Source organism: Erpetoichthys calabaricus, chromosome 11, assembly GCF_900747795.2.
Source record: "Erpetoichthys calabaricus chromosome 11, fErpCal1.3, whole genome shotgun sequence".
In the NCBI taxonomy this organism is placed as follows: Eukaryota; Metazoa; Chordata; class Cladistia; order Polypteriformes; family Polypteridae; genus Erpetoichthys; species Erpetoichthys calabaricus.
The window spans coordinates 121,156,605-121,180,871 of record NC_041404.2 but is presented as its reverse complement, the minus strand read 5'-3'; the positions used below and the strand labels follow the sequence as shown (position 1 = coordinate 121,180,871).

Genomic DNA, 24,267 nt, shown 5'->3' with positions numbered 1-24,267 from the left:
GGAGTTGCGCTCACGCCTCCAAAACAATAGACCAGATACCACTGTTAACGCGACGGGCTATATTATGTCCGAAGAATATTGATGTTGATCACATAAATAACCAAGTCATTGCATTACTTCCTGGAGAAAGCCGCCTCTTTCTAAGTACTGACAAAATTGATCCTGAAGACAACATTGAACATCTTAATTTCCCTTTACAATATCTGAATACTATTAACCCAGCCGGATTGCCACAACACAATCTTAACCTTAAAATCGGAACAATTGTCATGCTATTAAGAAACCTTAATACTAAACAGGGTTTATGCAACGGTACACATTTAGTCATCAACACCATGACAAACAATGTTATTGAAGCAAAAATACTTACAGGATCACATACTGACAATACTGTTTTAATTCCTAGAATTGACCTTACAAGTTCTGCCCTTGAATTGCCATTTACACTTGGGCGACGCCAATTTCCCAGTAAACCTGCATTTGCCATGACAATCAACAAATCCCAAGCACAGACCATGGACAAAGTTGGCATATACCTCTCTGAGCGCGTATTTGGACATGGACAACTTTATGTAGCCTTCTCATGAGTTCAGTGTTCATCTGACATTAAACTTAAAGTTATAAATACTCCAATACCAAGGAAAAATCATTCAAGGACAACAAACCATCTTTACTACAAATATTGTATATAAAGAGATATTCCAATAAATCTTTGTGATTTACCATACAATGCGTTCTTTACTTCCTATCCACCGTCTGAAACTGCAGAGGCAAAACAGGCACGGGTTCAAACTGAACGAGCTCAACTGACGGATATACGCCTACAACGCGCGTCTCAAACCGCAGAAGCAGGGCAAGCACGGGTTCAAAATAACGCAAGCTCCTACAACGCGCGTCTGAAACTACGGCTGACCAGCGGGCACGGGTTCAAAACGCCGGGGGTAGTCGAGCGAAGCGAGCAGGGGGCAGAGCCCCCTTGTAATAAAATAAAATGAAGCAATATTATAAAGAATTGGGTCAGAATTCCTCCAATGTACAGTAATGGAGTTATAAACCTATATAGAAAACTGTTACTCCAAATGAGTGCTGCTGAACATGGTTCTAAATTACTTTTTTAAACTTGCGGTTGTCTATCACATATTTTGAGTTTAGAATGTAAAGAGAAAATACAACCTGTTTGCATTTGTATTTGATTTTTTTTTTAAACCTGAAGTTAGATTTATCTGTTGTAGGAATTGGTGAGGTCTACATGATTGTAAGTTATGTCTTGAGTTGTTTATTATGTTATTGTAGGGATGTATGTGTGTGTGTTGGTGGGGAAGGGGATGAACGATTGCGTATCTCATAACTTGATATAGTACAAATGTGGGCAATGAGTTTGTAAAGTTGTAACATTTATTGAAAATTGATTGATGAGTCAGTCAGTCATCATCCAACCCGCTATATCCTAACAAAGGTCATGGGGGTCTGCTGGAGCCAATCCCAGCCAACATAGCACGCAAGCCAGGAACAAATCCCTGGGCAGGGCGCCAGCCTACCGCAGGGCACACACACACCAAGCATACATTAGGGACAATTTAGGATCGCCAATGCACCTAACCTGCATGTCTTTGGACTGTGGGAGGAAACCGGAACACCCGGAGGAAACCCACGCAGACACGGGGAGAATATGCAAACTCCATGCAGGCAGGACCCGGGAAACGAACCCAGGTCTCCTTACTGCGATTGATTGATGAGATTTTTTATTATTTATAGATATTAGATAATAGTCTTCACATGTGTTAATGGGAATTGTTTGCTTCCTAAACTAAGTAGTCTTAAATTTTTCACTATCTCTTTATTGATCTACTAACCAGTTGAAATCTGCACCATTGCAAGAAAGTTTAAATTCTTGTACTTATTTTACTAATCTTAAGTATTTGAGTCTTTGCTGTATTTTTAAATGTATTTTCATTTTTCAGATGAGAAAACAATTTTTTCTTACAGGTGAAGCCTTTCATTCTTCTGAACACCATCAGCACTCGGACCTAGCAGTGCCACCAAACAGTCCAACTGGTCTTTCTGCACAGCATTCCGCTATTCCTCTACCCAGGCAGATGTCTAGTCAGCATGTTCATGTAACTTCTTCCCCTGGGATGGGCACACATGTTCCTTTTAACCCTTTGGTACCAAACCTCCATGTGCCAGTATCAAAGATGGCAGCTGTGCCGGACACTCCTGCCTCCTCCATACATAAGCCTGGAACCTGCAAAAACACCCACATTCCTACTGCAAATACAGCACACCCAAAAGTGCCACCCCCAACAACAGCATGCAGTCATCCATGCAATGGACATAGTAATGGCACCGTTGCACCTTCAAGTACAGCACATTTACCTTCTGTTGCCTGCAGGTCAGTAAATTTCTTTAAATATTTCTCACATTGGTTCTGGTGAAATGCCATTGATTAAAACAGTCAATTTTGTGGATATCAATTGAAAATGTGCAAATCTCCTGAGTGCCTATTTTTGAAAGCAAATAAGGTAAATCTTACAATGACATCAGTGTTTGTCTTTCAACAGAGATCAGACTTGCAAAAGTCACAAACTCGCAAACTGCACTTCGTGTCACCCACCCTGTGAGCTGGAGGAAGGGCTGGGCGAAGATGAGGACTCCAGCTCTGAAAGAAGCTCTTGTGCTTCTTCATCTAACAATCAGAAGGATGGGAAGTACTGCGACTGCTGCTATTGCGAGTTCTTTGGCCATAATGCGGTATGCCTAGACTTATTACATCCCACTTGGATAACATACTTGCTATATATCAAACATTTAAAGCAATTATTTAAACTTTTACTTATGCATTTAGGGAAATGCTGCCTCTATAAAGCAACGTTTGCAAATCATTCAGAGCAAATTCGGTAGGTTCCAAGAGTTGTGAGAAATATATTGGGAATTTTGTGCAAAAAACAGTAGATGCAAGGTGCTATAAACACTTTTAGAAAGCTAGAAAGTTCATTTTTACTTACATAGACATAACTTTAAAATGAGTCATGCTAGTCTAAATTACTGTATATAAATGTAAAAGCATAACATGGATCACAGTAGGACAGTGCAATATCTAAAATGTTCACTTAGTCATTTCAAAGCATTGACAATGTATGACACCATCACCTTGGGGATGAGGTGTGTTGGGTGTGTGGGCATTTTAGTTTGGGGTACAGTAGTTTTGTTGTCTCACAGATTGCTGCAGCTTGGCACACATAACAGTATTTGGTAATGTTATTATGACGATTTAAAGGTGATTCATTCCAACTACATTTAAAAGTGCAACAAATCACAATACCATTTTGGCACAATTTTCTAAAATTAGATCTGCCTTATCATAAGATAGATTTAAATAAGTGTCTAGCAACAGGAAACTAGAAGTTACTAATTACCTTTACATACTCAGTCCTCAGTTGTTTTCCTTCTACCATCTTCTAAACAAAAAAGCGACTCAGCATATGTTTTAGAAAATAATCATTTTTTATGTTTCATTATGGCATGGCTATAGCCCATATTTTGCCTTCTGTTATCATGCATGCACATGACATGCTGCAAAAAGCACATAAAGCTAAGTATTGATTGGTATTGCGAGTTTGCAGTGTTTGATGTGCATGCAGGTGGACAATGACACTGGCTTTTTGTCAAAAATGTAAGGCACTGCTTTAGTATATAGTGTAATCAGTTTATTTCAGATTTATTATCTCATGTACACAGTACAATTACATTCCTATTGTAGTGACCCTACATGTGGGTAGAGGAGAAAGGAGGACAACATCGATTATGGAAATAATAAAAAAGACAGGTTTATTCTTCTTTAAAGGTTACAAGATGAAAAAAAGCAATAGTGTCTTTAAGCGATGTTACAGTAAGAAAAAAATTTAATTTTAACTAATTACATCCCTTTTCTCCATTGTTATGGTTATAGAAAATGCCCTGGTGGCTGCTCTGATGTTTCATTTGGCCCCAGAGCATACCGTCCCACTATCACGACTTATGCACGTTTGGTCTTTTCATTCCTGTTTATTACTCGTTGATTCTTCCAACTCCTGTAGCCTGCTCTGGCTCCTTTTTCAACTGTTTTTTCTTTTTGCATAGAGATGGGGCTCTCTCCTGTTATCGTCATTGGTTGCAATGAGTAGTTTAGTCAGTGTCCTGTTCCTCCTCCCAGTTCATTATTACTTTTACATGTGGTGGCGGGTGGGTGGGGTATATTAGTATATGATCTCGGGGATGGGTCCCTTTGATGGTTTGAGAATCACTGGTACCAGTTTCAAAAAGAGGTATTGTTGAGGTAGCATTGACATAGCCAAGTCCCACTTTATAGATAGATATATAGGCAGACAGATAGAAAACAGCAACAATGGCAAATCCCAGTTCTTTGCAGTTGGCATTCTTTTTGCCTTTTTTAAACTTTGCCCTTATTTTTTTCACTGTTGCGTTTCTACAAAATGAAATACATTAGAATGGATAAACTTTATTAACCCCAAAGGCACATTTTGATGCATACATCAGCAAAATCATAAAATAAAATGATACTAACTCACAGGACAAATATAGCCAATCAATCAATCGATAAATAAATATATAAAATAAATATATATTGTGCAGAAATTTCAAAATGAATTGGAAGAATGGGAAGCCTTGAATTACCTGATAGCAGTGGGCAGAAAATATCCCCAGAAGCACTTCTTAGCAAATCGTGGTAGAATGAGCCTGTGGCTAAATGTTCTTGAAGAGTGCGCCTCCTGCTGGGGATGATGGAGAGGGGACGATGTATCTGTTAATAAATTAAGACAACAGTGTTAAATAAAATTTGGAAGCTGCTGTTTTCTTCATTTATAACAGAAATATTTTTTCCAAGAAAGTAATTTAAAGTTGCCTGTAAGGAACAGCCCAATGAACAACCTCTGCTTTCTCTAATAGAAGCACTTTATGTGCATTGTTCATATTTACCATTTTAATGCATCTTTCATGTAGCTTTTATTCTATAAAAGGAAATTTATGGAAAAGGATTTAACAAAATACTTGTCAATTAAATGCAGTGTGGTTCAAAATTAATTTTTGGAGGTAGTTTCAGGTCTGTTTTGTTACTTGTTCTGAATTGATTATTATAGCTGTTTAATCAAATGGTTCATGGAATGTTGAATTGAGACCAGCAAATAATAGTTCTTTTGTGGTTAGGAAAATGACAGTAGATTTCACAGCATTGCTATCTTCTGGATTTCTTTGTTACCACAGCAGTGTCACTTATTTATTGACAAATTGTCCATAGGTTGCACCATGGCTGTCAGTAATAATAGTAATTGTAGAAATTTGCCTTTGCCACCTGTGTGTGAAATGTTAATTTTTCATATTTTTTTATAGCCACCTGCTGCCCCAACAAGTCGGAACTATGCAGAAATTAGAGAAAAGCTTAGATCGCGGTTGACTCGGCGAAAAGAGGAGCTCCCCCAGCGGCAGGATTCTGACTTGACTATGCCTAGTGCCATAGATCACAGAGATGTGGATGAACTGCTTGACTTCATCAATAGTACTGAGCCCAAGCCTGTTAATAGTGCTAAGGCTGCCAAACGTGCACGCCACAAGCAAAAAAAGAAGGTAAGAATCTGACTGTTATGTATTGAATTGTGCATCTCTATTTTTTCTTGAAAACTTAAGTTGCATCACAGAAGGATGTAAATGATTATAAGCCTTATATTCCTGGTGCACCTTGATCAAGAGTGGTATCATAGCAGGGAATAGTGGAAAACCTCTTTCAGTTAGATGGGATGGAGCATCTTGTTGATTTTTTTTTTTAGTTTTCTCATTAGAAGCGGTTTTTTGCTTTTACTGGTTGAATTATTTGAATTTGAATATTCTATAGGCAAAACAAGCTGGTAGCTATAACTCTTAATCTATAACTCTATAATATTATACAAATTGATTTTCTGTACATACAGTTGTGTATTGAATCTCCTATTTTCAGGGATTTGTCTGTAAAAAAAATGTCATCTTTGTTTCCTTTATTAAATGATTTGGCTTGAGTTGTAATGTCATCAGCTCAGGGGATTTTTTTTTTTTATATAAACAGTTTTAATTAATCATAAAGGGATGGTTGATGCGGGCTTGCAAATTGATCAGACAGTCAATCTGTTTGATTAACTGATAAATTCATATATCCCTTATTAAATTCAGTTCACTTGATTCAAAATAGATATAATGTCAAACCCTCTTACAGGACACAGATGATGAAACAAACTTCAAATGTTTAGTATCAGGCACTCATTGTAATTGCCACATAATAGTTCAGTCAACAAAGGGGAAAGACATTAATTAAATCTAACTTATAATTTGGAATACCAAATGTATTAAAGGAGCAGTGGAAGCTTTTGTTGAGGTTGGCAGTTTGACTATCAACATAACTATAAAAGTCACCTATTAAAACAACTTTATATTTAAGTCAGGTCACATGAAAAATTGTAGAACTTAAGGAGATCTGTAAATTTTAAATCACTTTTAATATGCATACATACCATTCATTCCTTAGGTAATGAAGAAGAATATTATTAGAGATTTTAAGATTTTGTGTTGAAAATTAATAATAAATCAACTTCCTCACTATATAGTGAAACATTTATGGTTAAAGAATAAGACCATAACTGTTAGTTGAGGCCTTGACTAAGATGTTCAAGAATTTGTTTCTGTAAGGAAATAAACATTAGCTTTGTATGAGGCAATATGCTTATCAGTGTGCTGTCATCCTGTCTTCTAAACATTTCCTTATGTAGTTTTACTGCCAAGGTTTGGAGTAATTCAAAGTATCCACTGCAGATCTCTGTTGAAAAAAAATGGCCATTACCAAAAACAATTTGCATCAATCTTAAGGAGTGTGGTTTGGGGTGCATGTGAAATCTTCCATCAGTTTAATGAAGCATACCTATGGACTGCTATTACTCTTGTGTGATCTTGATTTTTTTTTTTTTTTTTTTTTTTTGCAAATTGCAAGTCCTTCCAGAGCTGTGTTTTTCTTGCACTTCTGAGATTTTGTATATAGAAACTGGCATACCACACTATATAATACTGAGGACTAGGAACTTGTACTATATCCACATTGGTAACTTCCGTGCCTAGGGCATATCTTTTGGCTTCTTTGATGAATCTCTAATTAAAATTGACCCAAGCATGTTTGGTGTTCTTCCAGATGTTCTTAAAGTGGAGAAGGACAAACAAAGTGTGACTGCCTTCACTACACTATTGGCACGCAGACTTATTTTGCTAAACTGGAAGAATCCTAACTCTCCTCTTTTAAGTCAGTGGGTAACTGATGTTTTATATTATTTGAAATTGGAAAAAATCAAATTCTCACTTACAGGATCTGTGCAGAACTTTTTCAAAACCTGGCAGGATCTAATTAATAATATTTTAGAATAAACTCTTAAAGCGCTGAGGAAGTAGATTCTCTCCCCATTTCATTTTCTTCTGCATTTATCTGTATCTGCCTAATAAACTCATCAATTTATTTATTTTTACTATTTTTAAGTTTTAGTCCATTGGCCATGCTTTCTTTCTCAGGGTTGGGGGTTGATTTGTTTTCAATCCTATTTTTTTGTAAACATTGATCTATTTGAATGGAATGTTTACAATAAAATCAATAACATTTAAAAAAAAAAAAAAAATTGACCCAAGCAGTGCTTTTCCATAATTTTTTGCTGCTAGTTCATACAGCTCTCTTGATATTTTTGTTTTACACAGCTATACTAGAGATGACCAAATAATTTAAGATAGACTTTTTCTAGCAGCTCTAATTTACATTTGCATTTTTTTATCAAACAAAACACTGGCTATATTAAAAAAAAAATTTGTGTATATGTACCCAAGAGCAGCAGTTTTCAAACTGTGGTCCGCGGTGGATACGGCGGGCGTCTGCGAGGGCGTTGTGAAATATTCATTAATTAACACTGCGTAGTTCCATAATAATGCAGCATCTTGTTAATTATCGCCGTTACTTTCGAAACGCTTCGGTACCGTCCATCCATCCATCTATCCTCTTCCGCTTATCCGAGGTCGGGTCGCGGGGGCAGCAGCTTGAGCAGAGATGCCCAGACTTCCCTCTCCCCGGCCACTTCTTCTAGCTCTTCCGGGAGAATCCCAAGGCGTTCCCAGGCCAGCCAAGAGACATAGTCCCTCCAGCGTGTCCTGGGTCTTCCCCGGGGCCTCCTCCTAGTTAGACGTGCCCGGAACACCTCACCAGGGAGGCGTCCAGGAGGCATCCTGATCAGATGCCCAAGCCACCTCATCTGACTCCTCTTGATGCGGAGGAGCAGCGGCTCTACTCTGAGCCCCTCCCGGATGACTGAGCTTCTCACCCTATCTTTAAGGGAAAGCCCAGACACCCTGCGGAGGAAACTCATTTCAGCCGCTTGTATTTGCGATCTCATTCTTTCGGTCACTACCCATAGCTCATGACCATAGGTGAGGGTAGGAACATTGATCGACTGGTAAATTGAGAGCTTCGCCTTGCGGCTCAGCTCCTTTTTCACCAAGACAGACCGATGCAGAGCCCGCATTACTACGGATGCCACACCGATCCGCCTTTCGATGTCACGCTCCATTCTTTCCTCACTCGTGAACAAGACCCCAAGATACTTGAACTCCTCCACTTGGGGCAGGATCTTGCTCCCAACCCTGAGAGGGCACTCCACCCTTTTCCGGCTGAGGACCATGGTCTCGGATTTGGAGGTGCTGATTCCCATCCCAGCCGCTTTACACTCGGCTGCGAACTGATCCAGAGAGAGCTGAAGATCACGGCCTGATGAAGCAAACAGGACAACATCATCTGCAAAAAGCAGTGACCCAATCCTGAGTCCACCAAACCAGACCCCCTCAACGCCCTGGCTGCACCTAGAAATTCTGTCCATAAAAGTTATGAACAGAATCGGTGACAAAGGGCAGCCCTGCAGAGTCCAACTCTCACTGGAAACAGGTTCGACTTACTGCCAGCAATGCGGACCAAGCTCTGGCACCGATCGTACAGGGACCGAACAGCCCTTATCAGGGGGTCCGGTACCCCATACTCTCGGAGTACCCCCCACAGGATTCCCTGAGGGACATGGTCGAATGCCTTTTCCAAGTCCACAAAACACATGTAGACTGGTTGGGCGAATTCCCATGTACCCTCCAGGACCCTGCTAAGGGTGTAGAGCTGGTCCACTGTTCCGCGACCAGGACAAAAACCACACTGTTCCTCCTGAATCCGAGGCTCGACTATCCGACGGACCCTCCACTCCAGGACCCCCGAATAGACGTTTCCAGGGAGGCTGAGGAGTGTAATCCCTCTGAGGTGGAACACACCCTTCGGTACCGAGTCAGACCATTTAGTATTTTAGTAATGTTAGTGATGCTGGTTTTAATTATTCTATGCGTGCTACAGTGACGTCAAATTTCAATAAGACATATTCTAGTCTGTTGTCGAAATTAAAACGTATGGCCAGAGTGTTTAATAATATGGTAATACTATAATTTACTCCGTCTACTGGCGTAACTGGCCTATTTTGTTCACGTTCGCTGTAGTTCCTAAGTAAATAACTATTTTGTTGTTTACTACGTAGGTAGGGAATGAATACGTTTTTGAAGCGTAAGAAAACGGAGTTGCCGTTACACGAAACAGACGTCAGTTTTGACGATTCAGAATCAGAAGCTAATGACTTGTCAAAATGCAACAGAAAGCCAACACCAAAGTTAAGAAAATATGACAAGGATTATGTTAAATTTGGTTTTGTCGAATGTGCTTCAATTCAAATAGACCGCAGTGTCTGATTTGTAACAAAATTTTGTCAAATGAAGCTTTGAAACCAGCCATATTGAAAAGGCATTTAATGCAGAACCATCCTGATTTAGCTGGCAAACCGAAAATATTTTTCCAAAGAAAGAAGAATATATCAAGCAGACAACATTTTTTAAGTCGTCATTGATATCAAATGAAAAATTGCTGAAAGCATCCTATTTGGTGGCATTAAGAGTGGCTTGTGCTAAGAAAGCTCACACGATTGCTGAAGATTTAATTCTTCCTTCTGCAGTTGATATGTGCGAAACATTTCTAGACAAAGAATGCGCTGCAAAACTGAAAGGAATTCCATTGTCTGACAACACAATTGGAAGAAGGATAGAAGACATGACAGATGAGATAAAGGCGCAACTAATTGATAGACTAAAAGAAGGTTATTTTGCAATACAACTGGATGAAATCACCGATGTTGCCAACTAGGAACAACTGCTGGCCTTTGTGCGATACTGTTGGGAAGGGGAAATGATTGAAGATTTGTTTTTGTCATCCAGTACCTTGTAGAACAACTGGCGAGGAGGTTTTCAAAGTGCTCGACAATTTCCTTTTACAGTCAGGTCTGTCATGGGGTCAATGCATAGGCATTTGCATGGACGGTGCACCATCTATGACCGGGAAGCATTCTGGAGTTGTGGCGCGTGTGAAGAAAGAAGCACCTAACATCACAGCGACACATTGTATGATTCATCGGCAATCACTGGCAGCAAAGAACATGACACAAACACTATCTGAAGTCTTGTCTGGTTGCATCAAAGTTGTAAATTTGATTTAAACCAGATCAGTATACGCTCGCATGTTTGCAATTCTTTGTGAAGAATTGGGGACTGAGCATTCAAATCTTTTGCTCCATACAGAAGTACGATGGCTATCACAAAGCAAAATTGTACAGTGTGTATTTGAACTTCCAGAAGAACTACTGGTATTTCTGACGGAATGTAATGCTGACCTAGCTTCAGTCATGGCTGATAACATTTGGCTAGGCACACTTGCTTATCTAGCCGATATATTCAACTTACTAAATGAGCTGAACTTGTCACTTCAGGGAAGAGATTCAAACATCTTAAGAAGCTACAACAAGATTGCAGCATTTAAGAAGAAGCTCAGTATATGGAAAACCAGAATTAACAAGAAGGTTTTAGACATGTTTCCAATCTTGGATGATTACATCTGCAACAATTCATTGATCAATGCTGATCTCATAATTTGCGATGTCGTGCAGCATTTGCAGTTGCTGGCTGACCATGTTGATGAATACTTGTTGAATGATAACATTGCTAATTTTGATTGGGTCCGCAGTCCTTTTGATGTTGAATTGACTGACCTCGCTGGGCACGAGCAAGAGGAGTTAGCTGAATTGTCATGCGATTGCAGCTTACAAAATAAGTTCAAGCAGCAATCACTGTCATCTTTTTGGTTGAGTGTGGCTTCTGAGTATCCCTTGATATCCGACAAGGCAGTCAAGATCTTGTTACCGTTTGCGACAACATGTTTGTGTGAAACAGCATTTTCAGCACTTACAAATATGAAGAGCAAGTACAGATCCAGACTGGCCGTTGAAAGTGACTTGCTTGTGAGCTTATCAAATGTAGCACCGAGAATTGACAGTTTGTGCAAATCAAAGCAAGCACATCCTTCCCACTGACATTATTAGTGTTAACCAAAACCAATGGTACCCTAATAATTTCTTAAAAATGACTTTGTTCCATAATTATTGCATGCACATGGGCGTAATGAAAATTTATTCTGCGTTACTTGTTCATTTATGATTGTCCGTTATAGTAGTCATCGTGACAGTGAAGAAGGTACTGTGGAACTTGTATGTCCGTTATTTTGATTGCATTTTACGTTATAAAATTTTACTTGTTCAATATAGGGGCTCGGAATATAATAAGGGTCCCTGGTGCAAAAAGTTTGAAAACTGCTGCCCTAGAGAAATATGTTGAGCAGGAGTGGGTGATTACTTTTGCACAACAGTAGTGACAGTATGATCATTAGAGAATGATAGTAAGCCATAATGGAGATACAGTCATTCATGTCCTTAGATCTTTCATGATGCGGATGGGTGTGAAGCTGAGTAAAGTTTTTAATACCTGCTTGGAGACACTGCACTGGAGTAGAATGTTTTTGACTTCAGCAAAAAGACACTAGCTGACGTAATCTCTTAAGGCACCCAGAACTTTTTCCTTTCTAGTATATTTCTCTCATAGATAACATTGTTAATCTGTCTGTATTCCTTTGCCATTTAAAAGGAGCATTATTGGGGAATTGGTATAAAGGCGAACTGACAACAGATTGTGAACTATGCTTAGAGATCTGCATATTTTTTTTCTTGACAGACACAGACGTTATGGTCATAAAAAGCACTGCAGTTGTATAAATTTTGCAGTCTTAATGAAAAAGCTGCTGTTTGCAATCAGACATGAAGATCACTTTATTATTTCATGGATTCACAAGTTTTTGGGGGGAGAAGTATACCCCTGGCTCTCAATGCTGTAAAGACTGTGTGCGAATAAGGCATTAAGAACATGCACCACTACTTGAGAACAACCATTCCATACTTGTTATTTAATGGTTTTACTTAAAAAAAAAAAAATCCAATTTAAGCCACCTTTGTAACAGATATTTCCAAGGTTGCCAATGCTTATTCCAAAAAATAGACCAAGTTTAGGTCTAGCAGATACTTGCGGCTGTTCTGATCAAATCTTTTGCCTCTCAGGAAATGCAATTTTAATTTGTTCTTTTTCTTTTTTGACCAATTTAGGAAAAAGAAAAGGCTCAGCAGTGCAGCATGGACCGCCAAAGGCCAGATGTACGCTTACCTCCTCCTGGCCAGCAGTCTAATGAAGCAGTTACTGGAGACGGTGAAAGTGATAGGGTGCTTGAGTGGCCTCAGAGGGAGCTGGAGAGAGTCAACAGTTTTCTAACTAGTCGGCTTGAAGAAATTAAAAATACCATTAAAGACTCAATCAGGGCCTCTTTTAGCATGTATGACCTCAACTTGGATGTAAATGACTTTCCTAAGAAAGCGGCCACACTTGATAGCAACCATTTGCTCTCACATATTAATGGTTCCTCTGACCAGCAGCAAATTGACTTAGACCTTTCACCACTGACTCTAGGTAGCCTGAAAAACCATCTGGTCAATGGCAGGGAGGACCCTGTTTCAGAAGACTGCAGTGCCAGTGATGATGTCCGGAGGCTGAATGCCACCCCAAATCTGTCCAAACTTATTCGTGTACGTACACCAGAAAGGAACCACAGTCCTACAAACTCATCTTCTCTTACAGCCTCATCTTCGTCATGCATGAAGAACAAAGATGACTGTTCTGACTCTAAAGAAACCACAGTAACTGGAAACAGTGGGAAGCTGAAAAAAGGCAAAAAACAGCAGTCATCAAAGGTCAACAAGTTCGTCCCAGGGATGGAAAGTCAGAAAGCTAAAGATCAACTGTTCAAGATTTCTGAAACAGGATGCAGCTCAAAGCCTAACTTAAAATCACAAGTCCAATGCCTAACAGCCTCTGTGGAGCTTCCAAGGAGCCCAGCAATGGCAGTTAAGGGTTTAAATGGCAGCTTGGACTCTAGTGGCTGCAGGCAGCTAGAAAGGAACTGTGCTGAGACTCGAGACACAAAAGGAGGACCCAAGGGAGGTTGTGTACCAGAGATGAAATCTCATATTTCGACAGTTCAGGCCTGTCAGCAGTCTAAGAACAAGATCAAAAAGAACAAAAATAAGGTGGACAGGTCCAACAGCTCTATAGGTAAGTGTGTTATGTTTGTTTTCATTGGCAATATGTTGCTTTTCTAAGTTGATTAGCTTGCAATGAATGTCCTCCTCAAAATATTGAGAACTTGCATCTTAAATATATCATTGTGTGAGGTGTGCTGGTCACTTTAAACTGAATATGTTGCTGACAGGCCTAATCTGATCTAGAAGATTTAACTTATACAGTGCATCCGGAAAGTATTCACAGCGCATCACTTTTTCCACATTTTGTTATGTTACAGCCTTATTCCAGAATGGATTAAATTCATTTTTTTCCTCAGAATTCTACACACAACACCCCATAATAACAATGTGAAAAAAGTTTACTTGAGGTTTTTGCAAATTTATTAAAAATAAAAAAATTGAGAAAGCACATGTACATGTATTCACAGCCTTGGCCATGAAGCTCGAAATTGAGCTCAGGTGCATCCTGTTTCCCCTGATCATCCTTGAGATGTTTCTGCAGCTTAATTGGAGTCCACTTGTGGTAAATTCAGTTGACTGGACATGATTTGGAAAGGCACACACCTGTCTATATAAGGTCCCACAGTTGACAGTTCATGTCAGAGCACAAGCCAAGCATGAAGTCAAAGGAATTGTCTGTAGACCTCCGAGACTGGGTTGTTTCGAGGCACAAATCTGGGGAAGGTTACAGAAAAAATTCTGCTGCTTTGAAGGTCCCAAAGAGCACAGTGGCCTCCATCATCCGTAAGTGGAAGAAGATCGAAACCACCAGGACTCTTCCTAGAGCTGGCCGGCCATCTAAACTAAGCAATCGGGGGAGAAGGGCCATAGTCAGGGAGGTGACCAAGAACCCGATGGTCACTCTGTCAGAGCTCCAGAGGTCCTATGTGTAGAGAGGAGAACCTTCCAGAAGGACAACTATCTCTGCAGCAATCCACCAATCAGGCCTGTATGTAGAGTGGCCAGACGGAAGCCACTCCTTAGTAAAAGGCACATGGCAGCCCACCTGGAGTTTGCCAAACGGCACCTGAAGGACTCTCAGACCATGAGAAAGAAAATTCACTGCTCTGATGAGACAAAGATTGAACTCTTTGGAGTGAATGCCAGGCGTTCCGTTTGGAGGAAACCTGGCACCATCCCTACAGTGAAGCATGGTGGTGGCGGCATCATGGTATGGGGATGTTTTTCAGCAGCAGGAACTGGGAGACTAGTCAGGATAAAGGGAAAGATGACTGCAGCAATGTACAGAGACATCCTGGATGAAAACCTGCTCCAGAGCGCTCTTGACCTCAGACTTGAATCTGATTGAACATCTCTGGAGAGATCTTAAAATGGCTGTGCACTGATGCTTCCCATCCAACCTGGTGGAGCTTGAGAGGTGCTGAAAAGTGAAATGGGCAAAACTGGCCAAGGATAGGTGTGCCAAGCTTGTGGTATCATATTCAAAAAGACTTGAGGCTGTAATTGCTGCCAAAGGTGCATCGACAAAGTATTGAGCAAAGGCTGTGAATACTTATGTACATGTGATTTCTCAGTTTTTTTATTTTTAATAAATTTGCAAAAACCTCAAGTAAACTTTTTTCACGTTGTCATTATGGGGTGTTGTGTGCAGAATTCTGAGGAAAAAAATGAATTTAATCCATTTTGGAATAAGGCTGTAACATAACAAAAGGTGGAAAAAGTGATGCGCTGTGAATACTTTATAAATGCACTGTATGTTAAACAAATACTTACAGACATTGAAATAATTTTAACAGTAGAAGAACTTGTTTAATAGAAAGGTTTTGTTGAATGCTCCTCTGAATCAGTTTAGGAAATCATTAGTGGAACTTAAATTGGTTAACTATATTCTTCTCATGAAGGCTTTTGCCTACTTTTTTATGTGCAGGAATTGTTAAGAACACTAATCACTATTACACTGCAAGTGCTTATGTGCCAACATTTTACATACATTGGGGGTGTGCATTTTATAGAGGCATGTTCATAACAGCCTACATTCGCTTACCACATTCTCCCCTCCACCCACGCACCCCCCCACCCCCCTGATTTTCAAGCCTCAATGCAGTAATGACTATCTTTGGCGGACTGCCTCTTTGTTTGTATAATTTTTGCATGAATATGTACTTTCTGCCATATTATTTGGGTTCGTTTGAGTTACACTTTTAAAAATGCAGTTTATCCTCATGACAGTCTGATCCAAGTTTTCATCAGTTTTGCCCTGCTATTGTTTGCCATATTTGTTGCAACAAGCTCTCAATAACTAAAATCCACAACCTAATTATATTTGTATCACAGTATGCAGCGTTGTGATCATAAGACACCGCACGATGCAATGTAGTTATAAAGTGATTTTCAATGCGTCTTGATGCATCTCAAAGTTTTACTTACATAATTTTCTTTAAATGTGACCACTTTCCACTTTTAATACAAAATTATAAGTTATCTTAAAAAAAAAATTTTTTTATTAGTTTTCATTATTGCAACACAATAACAAATGGAAGTGACATCTGGCAAATTCCTTCATGCGTCAGCCTATTTTACAGAATTGTGTAGTGTCCACAAGAAAAATAAATATACGCCTTCATGGTAGCCTCACGGAGTCAATGGAGGCTCTGATCGGGGTGCTCGAGAGACTGAGCGAGGAGTCTGAGTGTCTGGGCTTGCGAGTGTCCTGGATAAAAACCAAGATCCAGGCCTTAAACGAACTCTTGGGCACAGCCATCAGCAGGGTGTCTGTTTGCGGAGAGAGTGTCGACCTTGTTGAGAGGTTTACTTACCTTGGCAGTGACATTCATGTCTCTGATGACTCTTCCTATGAAGTCAGTAGACAGATTGGGAGAGCTTAGGGGGGTCATGAGGTTGCTGGAAAGGGGTGTGTGGCGCTCCTGATTAGGGGTGGGCGGTATGACCAAAATTCTATATCACGGTATTTTTCTAAATTATCCCGGTTTCACGGTATTCAACGGTATTTTTTTCCCCATGCATGAGTGGATGTTAACCACATTTTCCACTGCAATTACTTGTCTAAGAATAACCTATTCCACTGTCAAGAGTATTGTACATTGTACAAAAAAAACATTTTAATGTGCACACAAGTATTAATACAGTTTTGCATTGCCCCATAAAGTGATAGTTTTCAAGGGGGTGGCACTAATGGAGAAGGTATCACATTGCATGACAGATGCAGTCAAAATATAGAACCATTTTATTGAACAAATTTTGCAAAAACAAACTATAATTTTGACAACATATTTTCAACCATACAAAGAGGCATTTAGACTTAGTAAAATATCCAGAAGTGCTTGTCAAAAATTGTATTGCACCGAATATGTCTTAGAAAAGGAATAAATAGTAAATATTTTTTGTAAACCAACTACACTTTCTGTTAATGTTAACAATCTCTGTCCACTGACACGTTAAAGTGACTTTTTAAACAACTTTATCATCATTAAACTGCATAATATTTAAACTAATAAATAATAGCAATAAAATAAATAATAGTATTATTACTGATAGTTGCACTATTACTTCAAGACTTCAAGCCCAGGTGCATTACACAGTATTCACCAAATTAAAATAAAATAAAACAAGTGCAACTTGGTGATGACATCTTTACCAACTGAACCATCATTTAGGCAAACTGCATTAATATGGACCTTGCTTCAAGCTAAGCTATACTGGGAAGAAAAAAACAAACTATATGTCGAGAACAAAGTCAACATTTCCACTTTATTCTCGCCGTTTATGTCGAGATTAAAGTCGACATTTCCACTTTATTCTCGCTGTTTATGTTGAGATTAAAGTCGACATTTCCACTTTATTCTCATAGTTTACTTCATAATTAAAGTAGAATGTCGTAAACTAAACTTCTTCCTAAAATCAATGTTTAATCAATTACTTAAATTTACCCCGTCATAAATTAATGCAGCACATTAAATGCTTTGTGTTACGTTCCCCGACCCAGTGGTTAATCACTACGCTTCTTAAACTGACTTCCTCCGCACTAAGAGAAGACAGTGATCACCATACAGAATCCATTCACTTCATGATATTCCTGCTTTCTGAAAATTTAGAATGCTAAGATAAATACTTGATATCATTTTCACGATGAAATGCATTAAAGCAGGTATTACACATGCACGGTAGTGAGGCGGTAGTGCTGCTCCCTCGCAGTAAGGGGTCCCCAGGTGTATGTTCAGTGTAGAGAACTTTATGGCAGGTGTGACGAGGCTCCAAAAAACTGGATGTATGAATAGCTATCGCACAGGTTTAACTTAAATATTGTGTAAATGTTGGGTTTGTGATCTGCTGGTCGGAGACATGAACACAGAATTCAATGCATGTTCTTCTGAACAGGCTATCTTTATTGCATGCATGCTGTCTCTATCTGACGTAGGCTACCAAAACCCCAGTTCCTAGCCTTCCTTTTTCTTTCACCACATAACCAATCACCACACGATAAACGTCTTTGTGAAATTAAAACTAGTTATAAACTTAGCCCACAGAGTGTTCAGAACTTTAAAAATATCTTCGTTATACATGTTTAATTATGCCATCCATTCAGAGTTGCGCCCATCTCTGAACGAGTCGCCAGCACATCGAAGGATGAATAAAAGCAAAACATACACTAGCAGGGTCAATATATCACAACAAAACCCCACATCCTACATGACTTTGAAAGGAAACTGAAGCGCCGAGTAAACCCACCAGAAAAACATGCAAATGCAAGGCAGGCACGCCGCCGTGCCCCCATATGATTAATGCATGCTTTAATGCATTTCACCATGAAAATTATATTTATTTTAGCATTCTAAATATTCAGAGAGAAGGAAGATCATGAAGTGAATGTATTCTGTGCGACGATCGCTGCCGGCGCCTCCTCTTAGTGCAAGAAGAAGTCAGTTTAAGAATCACTTAACACAAAGCATTTAATGTGCTATATAACTTATGATGGGGTTTGAGAAAATCTAATAAATTCACACTATTACACAGTACCCAGGTACATTACACTGTATTGAAAACAAATAAAACAAGTACATCTTGGCTTGCAGTATTATCCAGTAGTATAGAAACAGTATTTACACATCTGACCTTTTAAAACTAATGTATCTCCAGGCTCTCTGTCCATTTTCACCACGCAGCATTCCTATGCTACCGCCCACTATTTGGTGGTGTAGCAGTGAAAAAGAGCCCTAGTGCAACAAATCTGTGTTTAGCGGTGTAGCAGTGAAAAAGGTCCCCACTTGAACAGTTTCCCGCTGCGCCACGTTCCGAACGTCGTTTAGGCAATTTAAACCGGTGTTGCGGTATAAGAAAAATCCATATCATAAAAAAATAAAAAACGGTTTTCGGTATGAACCAGTATACCGCCCAGCACTACTCCTGATATCTATGCAAAAGGACGAAGGTCCAAGTCTTTAGATTCCTGGTGCTTCCTGTCTTGCTATATGGTTGCGAGACATGGACGCCAACCAGTGACCTGAGACGAAGACTGGACTCCTTTGGTACTCTGTCTCTCTGGAAAATCCTTGGGTACCATTGGTTTGACTTTGTGTCGAATGAGTGGTTGCTGATGGAGTCCCGAATGAGGCACATTACCTGCATTGTGAGGGAGCATCAGTTATGGCACTACGGCCATGTGGCGCGTTTCCCCAACGGTGATCCGGCTCGTAAGATCCTCATTATTGGGGACCCGAGTGGCTGGACCAGACCAAGGGGTTGCCCACGTAACACCTGGCTGCAGCAGATAGAGGGTCATTTGTGGAGGGTGGGACTGGACCGCGTGTCTGCCTGGGAGGTTGCAAACCGGGATCCCGAGTTGTTTCGTTGTGTAGTGGGTGCGGCAACGCACTGTACCAGTGCATGCTCCCCAACTTGACTTGACTTAATGGCAGCCTTGTTGTTTAAATTACCGGGAATTTCAATCTGTCCTCAATTACGAAACATAACATAAAGCAGGACTTGAAATTCGGTGCAGGATTGTGGGTATCCCACACAAATTGAGTAATTTGTGAAAATTCTGACTGTCAATGTGTGAATTTCAGGCTCATATTTATTCAGTAAGCTATCTTTCTTGATTGTTGCAAGAATATTCAAAGCCTTTATAAAATGACTGTTTTATAATTGTTCCGAATTTGTTACTTATGAATAATATGTTTTCATTGTGTTTGTTTTGTTAAGTTCACGTGCATAGGTTCGGTTGCTTTTGAATTGAGCATGGAGCTGCTGATCAGCAGAGTTGTACAACTGCACAGCAGGAGTCAAGGCCTTTTGTTTAAACTAAACTTTAGAAGAACTTCAACTAAATTTTGTTATTGAAAACTAAAAACAGGCTGAAGTATATTCTTGTGCTCAAGTAGAAAACAAAAACCTAAAATTGACTTGGTTTGTTTAGTGAATTCATATTTCATTTCCATCCTTTTTATTTGATGAACCATCCTGTTCCAACTTGTAGCTTCACTGAGATGTGTAATAATCATTTCTATGAAATGTTTTTTTCTTTGAAATGGTTATGATGGGCTGAATGCCTTTAAACCTGAAACTGTAAAGTAACATAGAAAACAAATAAAGAATGTTCAAGGGTAACTTTCAAGAAAATCAATGGTATATACCAGGGGTGGGCAAATTCATTCCTGGAGGGCCGCAGTGGCTGTGGGTTTTTGTTCCAACCCAGTTTCTTAATTAGAAAACAATCCTTGCCAATAATTACGTTTCATGGCTTGTTAGTGCTTTAACTCTGCTATGTCAAGTCAATCTCATATCCTAGATTTTTTTTTCCATTTTAACGATATCATCCAAATACTTTGAAGTGTAAAACGGATGGATAATTCTCAATCCTTCACTTTTTTCTCTTCTCTTTCCTTCCAAGTATTTAATTAAATCAAATAGTGCACGATAAATACACACAGGTGTAAAGGGTAACAAGCAAAATGGATAACTGCTGGTTTCTTTTGTCATTTGCATCTTATTGCTAATAAGAAGCAATTAAAAACCAAGAATGCAGCTGTTTAAGACTTAAATAAGCAATAAGGGTTCATAATCTTAACGAGGGAGATAATTAAAATGAAGCAGAAGTGTTTCTAGAGCAATAAGTGCTTCTTATTAAGCAATTGGGTTGGAACAAAAACCTGCGGCCCTCCAGGAATGAATTTGCCCACCCCTGGTATATACAATACACCCCCAAAATTCGTGGGGGTTACGTTCCTAGAGCACCCGTGAATTGTGAAAAACCGTGAATTTTGGATGTGGTTAAAAAATGGCTATTTTTATAGTTTAAACCTTAAATATGCCCCCAAAACACTTCAATTTCAAACTCAGCTTAATACATTTCTTTAAAAAAAAGAACGTAAAGATAAACCTGCATACTGTACAGTACTGTACTGATATGTCACACGCAGTGCTAGAATGTAAAATATCGATGTTACCACTATATGTACTGTAATTCATGCAAGCGCGTTTTATTGCCAGAAGCCTTGGGGCTTTAACTCTTAAACTGCCACATACTTGGGGATTAATGCGTCCATGAATGCCAAATACTTTTTTGCTGCACTTTAAGTAAATGTCACAATTCACAAAGAGAAAGTGAAATTTTAATGGAACACATTTTTTTCATGCAAAGAGCATTACAATTACTGCAACACTAATGATTTTACACACTGCTAATGAACTGTATAAACTGTTTAAAAAAACTACTGGACAATATGTACAAGGTGCAACTGACGCAATGGATGAAACTCAGTAAATCACACAGCCAACTGTGCTTGAACTGGCTGCACTCAAGCACACAGAGGTAAACGCTGATGCTGGCAGGCTAGTCTAGTGCAGTGGTGGAATCCCAGAGATAGTAAGGCTGCAGGGTGTCACGCTTGGGTTACAGAATTGCACAGAAACACAGGAGATTGTAGAGACAGGAACTTCATTCAAACACTTCAAACAAACATGTCTCTTTCAGAAGTAAAACAAGTTCAGTATGCAGTTAGTTCTCGATTAAAAGAATAGGCAAACATCATATGGGAGCAAAACGGGAGAGGGACCCGCAACAGGAGCAGAGGATGTCTGGGGGAGGAGAGAGAAACATATGGCAAGCTCAGGCTTTTAAGTATGCATAGCATCACGCGACAGAGCAGCCGTAAGGGAGCAATGTGAAAGTAGTCTATCAGCATTTTTTAAGAGGAGTATTTTGAGGAGTGTCCATGACTTCTAGGGGTGCGTTCAGCCCCCTGCTCGCAAGGGGCTGGCAGTGGTCATGAGCTAGCTGCTCAATGAATGTACGGCACTGACTGATCAGCTCCTGTGTGCTCGCAAATGGCACTGGGAAACGACTATAGCTGGTTGTGGCTGTTTAAGGGTTAAGAGGAACAAAACTGAAAACACAAGAACACTCAGCTGGAGATACATCACAATCAAATCAGCAGCAAAGAGAAATGAATAACGCTGTAGTGATCCAGTGCTGCTAAGATTCACACCGTCGAGAAGACGGCAATTTATTTATTTTTATGGTGGAGATTCCAGGGATGCACCCAGCCTTGGCCCGACCCGCACACACTAACAAGCAGAGACAAAAACAAAGCAAACCGGTAATCAAACAGCAAATAAAGAATGTAATGAAAACAAATGAAATAAATGAAAACAACGATACCACCCCTGTTCCCCTTATGGCGATTGCACATTAAATACAACAAAGTACAAGCAAAACACACAGAGTAAATCATGAAAAACGTTTATGAAAAAAGGCAACGGATGAAATGTAATGATGAAAATAGATAGTCCAGAGATCTGCATGTTGAATGGGAATGTAAAGATAGTCCTACCGCTAGTTCCTGAAATGGTGAAGATGGGTGGATGGGTTCAGGAGTGCTCTTTTCTTTGCAGGATGTTCATGAATCCACTTACAGTCCTCATGTACACAGGCAGACAGCAGACAATCCAGACGCACAAAACGATCCAGGACATAACGAATAAGTACAGGTAACCCAACAGAAGGCAGACAGACAGGAGCTTGTAACACATACTTTCACTATCCCAAGCCGTGTTTTCCTCTACAGTTGCTTGCTGGTCTCTCTACAGTGCAGTATTGCCACAATAAAAGCCATAAAAATTGCGAAGGATATTTGCGGTTTCCGCTAACAATTAGATAGGTTCTAAGGAAAAACCCGCGAATGACTGAGGCCGCGAACTCTGAACTGCGTCTTTGCGGTTCTCTACTGTATAACCACAGCTAAGGCAGCCACCTAACTGAAAAGGAAATTTCAGCAGAACAATTAGGACTTTGTAGAATACCTTTCTCTATTATAACATAGTACACCTAATTTTTCTCTTACGGTATTTTAGAAATATCATTTGGTTTTTGTAATTCATCCATCCATCCATTTTCCAACCCGCTGAATCCGAACACAGGGTCACGGGGGTCTGCTGGAGCCAATCCCAGCCAACACAGGGCACAAGGCAGGAACCAATCCCGGGGAGGGTGCCAACCCACCGCAGGACACACCCACACACCAAGCACACACTAGGGCCAATTTAGCATCGCCAATCCACCTAACCTGCATGTCTTTGGACTGTGGGAGGAAACCGGAGCGCCCGGAGGAAACCCATGCAGACACGGGGAGAACATGCAAACTCCACGCAGGGAGGACCCGGGAAGCGAACCCGGGTCTCCTAACTGCGAGGCAGGGTTTTTGTAATAGTTCGTGTTAATCTCAAATAAAACACGTATGTTCAGTAGCAAATTAATAATAGCCATAGTCATTCTCAAACCCACTTACTCAAGTTCAGAGTAGCAGGGTGCAAGTGAGTAATCCTGGCAGCGTGGGCGCAATTCAGGAAAAGGGTATGGTCAGGGTATTGATTTATTGCAGGGTCCACTCGCATACATAATAACATCATAGTAACACTTACACTGAGGCAATGTAACCAAACCTGCACAGCTTTGAGAATGTAGGAGGATGACCATAGTACCCTGAATAACAGCACAGAGACACTTGAAGAACATGCAAAGTCCCTGCAGACAATCAGGTACTACTGGATTTTAACTTAGTATGTTGGATCTGTAAAGTGGCAGTGCTAATTATTATGCACTGCTGTTCCACCTAAGATACAAATATGTTAACTTTATTTCAACTAAATATTTCAAATTTCTTAAATTATCTACATTCACACTTATAGTCAGACAAGTTATTAACAATACATTTGCAAATGCTTGTTAAAGCCAGGTCTTCCATACTGTAATCTGTTAGCATTCAGGTGTCAAAGTCATGTCCTTTAGGTCAAAACATTTTGGGATTATCTGTTTCTCAGTGCCAGTTCTGTGTTTCTTACATTAAAGTGATAGAGGAAGTGATATGTCAGAAAGGTAAAGAACAGTAGCAACATCTGCTAAGCATGAAGCACATCACATAAGGTAATTAAGTGACTGTACTGTTGAGCAGAATGTTTATTGTAAGAAAAACATGGTCCCTGGCAGCCCATCAGTTGATAATCTCTCAAGACATGAACATGGTTTTCAGAGGTCATAATCAAGTGTAAATATTGTGTACATTGATAATCGAACATGATGAAGAACTCCATAATAGGAATAAGCGAAAAGAAGAGTGGCAGCAAATCTCATGAGTGTCAAGCACATCGCAGAAGGTGCTTAAGATAGCAGCTGAACCTGAAAAGTGGCCCCAGGTGCACATGCATGACAATGTGTGTA

At 39.8% G+C, this 24,267-nt stretch overlaps 1 protein-coding gene across 1 annotated transcript in view; it reads left to right on the top strand.

The window, feature by feature from the left end:
* Positions 1-24,267, top strand: part of fam193b (family with sequence similarity 193 member B) — a 126,803-nt gene that overhangs the window by 70,170 nt on the left and 32,366 nt on the right. Inside the window, exons 5-8 of the mRNA XM_028813733.2 lie at positions 1,987-2,392; positions 2,562-2,751; positions 5,389-5,622; positions 12,606-13,605. Coding sequence (XP_028669566.1) covers positions 1,987-2,392; positions 2,562-2,751; positions 5,389-5,622; positions 12,606-13,605 — 1,830 coding nt within the window. The remainder of the gene's footprint in view (positions 1-1,986; positions 2,393-2,561; positions 2,752-5,388; positions 5,623-12,605; positions 13,606-24,267) is intronic.